Source organism: Anoplophora glabripennis, unplaced genomic scaffold, assembly GCF_000390285.2.
Source record: "Anoplophora glabripennis isolate ALB-LARVAE unplaced genomic scaffold, Agla_2.0 scaffold84, whole genome shotgun sequence".
Taxonomy (NCBI): domain Eukaryota; kingdom Metazoa; phylum Arthropoda; class Insecta; order Coleoptera; family Cerambycidae; genus Anoplophora; species Anoplophora glabripennis.
Genome location: NW_019416213.1, coordinates 1367843 through 1371239, shown reverse-complemented (window position 1 = coordinate 1371239; position 3397 = coordinate 1367843). Strand labels below are relative to the sequence as shown.

At 36.9% G+C, this 3397-nt stretch overlaps 1 protein-coding gene across 1 annotated transcript in view; it reads left to right on the top strand.

Moving 5' to 3' along the window:
* Positions 1 to 3397, top strand: part of LOC108904486 — a 20748-nt gene that overhangs the window by 9945 nt on the left and 7406 nt on the right. The window contains exon 2 of the mRNA XM_018707079.2: positions 1350 to 1542. Coding sequence (XP_018562595.1) covers positions 1423 to 1542 — 120 coding nt within the window. The 5' untranslated portion in view covers positions 1350 to 1422. The remainder of the gene's footprint in view (positions 1 to 1349; positions 1543 to 3397) is intronic.

Sequence of the window (3397 nt, the reverse complement as noted above, 5' to 3'; positions counted from 1 at the left end):
GCCCTTCCACAAATAAGATCCACTTCTTATTTGTGGAAGGGCGAAATGGGCGGTGACTATTAGACGCCTTCATTATAGCCATCCTTGTCTATCACATGGATTTCTATGGCTTACTTTATCGCTCTCACGTAACTTCTGATAGACCATCGGTACTTTCCTACACTGTATATTTAACCGTTTTCGAGATAATCGACATTTTATAAAAATTTTGACAGATGCAAGCGTTTCAAAAATTCCTTATATCTTTCTTCGCTCGTGAATCTTTCACTTTCATAATATATTTTAGTGTAGAAATTTTGTAAAACTATCTACAATGCTAGAGATAGAACTTATTTTTTGTATATCATAAATTTATTTTGAATTTTGTGAAGCAGATTAATGTGTAAATAATGTTGGGGAATGCCTTGTTGTTCTGATATCATTAAGTTATTTAATGCAAAGTCTGAAATAGCTTCTGCCTCTAATTCTGAAGGTTCTTAAATCATTTTGTTCCACACAATAGATTTTACTAAATCCAATTAAAAAGGGATAATTGTATTTGTTGTGGACTGTGCCTCTACTAGGTCTTATCTCTCCCGGTAAATCGTTTTAGTGTCCCTATGTAAATAGGCAACCCTTAATTTAGTTTCCATTCTGGTCATAAAATAATTGAACAGTTGTTGATCATAAAATAGACATGTACATAATCAGAAACTCGTTTAGGAAATTGAGGTGATTTGATTAAATATGTAGTACAATAATGCTATAATAAACAGTTTAGTAGAATGTTTTGTTCGATAAAATAACATTTTAGTCAAAAATGTTCGTAAAAAACGCTGGTAGTTTCAGTTTTTCTTTACGTTCCATGGATCGGCAGCAGATCCAAAATAATTTTAAGTGTGTACTGTGTAGAGGTAATACGTCATGGCCAATTTTTTTAGCACGTTCCTGTACGTGACCAAAGCAACGTACGAATGGATAATACCAGAACACCAACTTATTGTCTATCTCCGAAATCGCCTCCAAAGCGGATTACTTTCGTTTTCTCGCAATGCGACTGCGGATAAAAAAATCACGCTTCTACCAGGACGCCTACTACCACCCGCGTCGCCTTTTACAATGTGTTTTCCAAACTTTATCGAATTATATAAGCGTTTCGTAACGCCGAGAACAAATCGCCATTGCCATACGCAGTAAACAACTGTTAATAGGGTCTTTGTTGTTGTTTACCAGTAAGCATTCGGAATAGGAAATTGATTTCAAAACGTTAACATCGAACTGTTTAGTAGAATACATCGATAAGTCGCCATCTATATTAGCATGTGCAACTGATTGCATTGCTTATGTAACCAAGGATTTTTTTATTGCAGATCAGGCAGTTTGGGATCGGCAAGGGCAGTCCTGGACATCGAGCAATCACCCATCGAGTGTGGCAGCGGCGAAATGGCAAGTTCTGACGTGGAGAACCTGGAGGAGGCCCGCAAGTTAGTTAGGGACCTTCGACAGAAGACTAGGGCACAGGCACAGCAGATAATGGCTTGGAGACGAGCATACAAGATGCAAGTAAGTCTACTTTCTAGAATTAAACCGAGTCGTTTGTTCTATTCTCATTCCTTTCTTCATTTGCTTTCTTATAACCGAAGTTTGACATTTGCTTGCGAAGAGGCTAGCGTCAGTAAGAAATTTAAAAACATTTTAATTGTAACTGATGTTTGCTGACTTTTGACGTTTGTAGGCCCTCAGGATCCAGAGGGCATTATGGTCGACGCCATTAAATGGGATAAATTAGGCAATTATCATTATTATTTATTACATTTACAACTTTTATTACCCTATTATAAGAGTTTCAGCAATAAATTGCCTCTTTTTAAGGCGTCGGTTAAGTATGTTGCCTTTCTTGGTTCGCTCCATTTGGTCCGTACGGTTCTGTTCGCACAAATAGGACGAGGTCTGTTGTGTGGCGGGACTGTGGCCCTTTAAAATCTAACGTCGTCAACTGTACTGCTCTCTGGCCGCGGGCGGCCTAACTTGCTCCGAAACGGTGGGCAATGTCAACAATGTGTGACATTGCCCACAGTTTTGGGGAAGTTAGGTCACCCGTAGATAGAGGGCAGCGCGGTTAACGTTGACAGGTCTATAGTAGGATCATATTCGATGCAAAGTAATAAATCATTGCCTGTCAAGGGAATCAGTGCAACACGTTTTAGGGGCTTTGGAAATTGAATAATTTCGTTATGCATTATGGATTAATAGTTATATATTTATTAAGGACAAAATGAAAAACAAAGGCATCTTCTTCGCATATTGGGCGGCAGAGCAACAATACATTTATTACTCCCTGCATCCTCCCTCATATGACTTGTGTCTTGTGTTTGTTGCGGCAGCGCGCGTGTCGGCCCGGCGTGGTCAGTTTCGTTTCGATTGTATTGGTGCTGCGTGTTTATCGCTCACGACATTTGTGAGGTTATAACTGTTATAAGTGCAATTATATTTCGTTCGGGCTGTATGTGTGTTTCGCAATATTATTTGAAAATTTGTGAGTGAAATCATATTTCTTGTGCTCCGTAACAAAAGTGTTTTTAGTGTTTTATTTGTGTGCTGTGTGTGTGTTTCGGGCTGTTGTTTGTGAATGCTATTATATTTTCTGTGCTAGTGAAGTGAAGTTGTTTGTATTATTATTGCTCTGTTGTCGTTATATGGAGAAATGGAGGCGGTGCCTGGATGTTCGCAAGCCGGATGTACTGCTGTGGGTACAAAAAAATCTGTATTAAGTTACAGAGAAAAAACGATAATATTAAATGTCTATAACCCTTTAGAAAAGGATCATCCCATGAAACTGAAGACTGGTTTGGTGGAAATGTGTTCTAGATATACTGGAGTAAGCGAATTATCTGTTTTCAAAATTTTAAGAGAGAAGAAAATTGAAGGAGACGTTAAGAAACCTAAAAAAGGGGGTGCAAAGAAGAAATTAATATTAAATGAAGATGAGAAAAATGCAGTTTGGCGTACAGTACATAAATCATAGAATTTATATTTTGTTTATAATTTGTTAACATTTCTTGTTTGATAGAAAAATAACTTATTTTGTTGAGATTGGTAGAGAATTGTTGTTAGTGTTTTCATTTGATAGAATCATATCATAGGATTTATATTTTGTTTTCATTCTGTAAATATTTATAGTATATCTGTTATACAAGGTTTTTGCTTTGAAACTTCGTTCTCCTTATAAAAAAAAGAATCGTAATGGGGTGCGATGAAGAGATCAGTTCACGTCTGGAACCCTGTTCCTACAAAAATCCCTTTATTCTCATAAACTATTTGTTTTAAATGTAATTTATTATAAATCCAATTCGTTATTTAAATTCCACATATGTACTACATTTCACCTCTGTACGCGCCACTGTTTATTGTTCCCTGC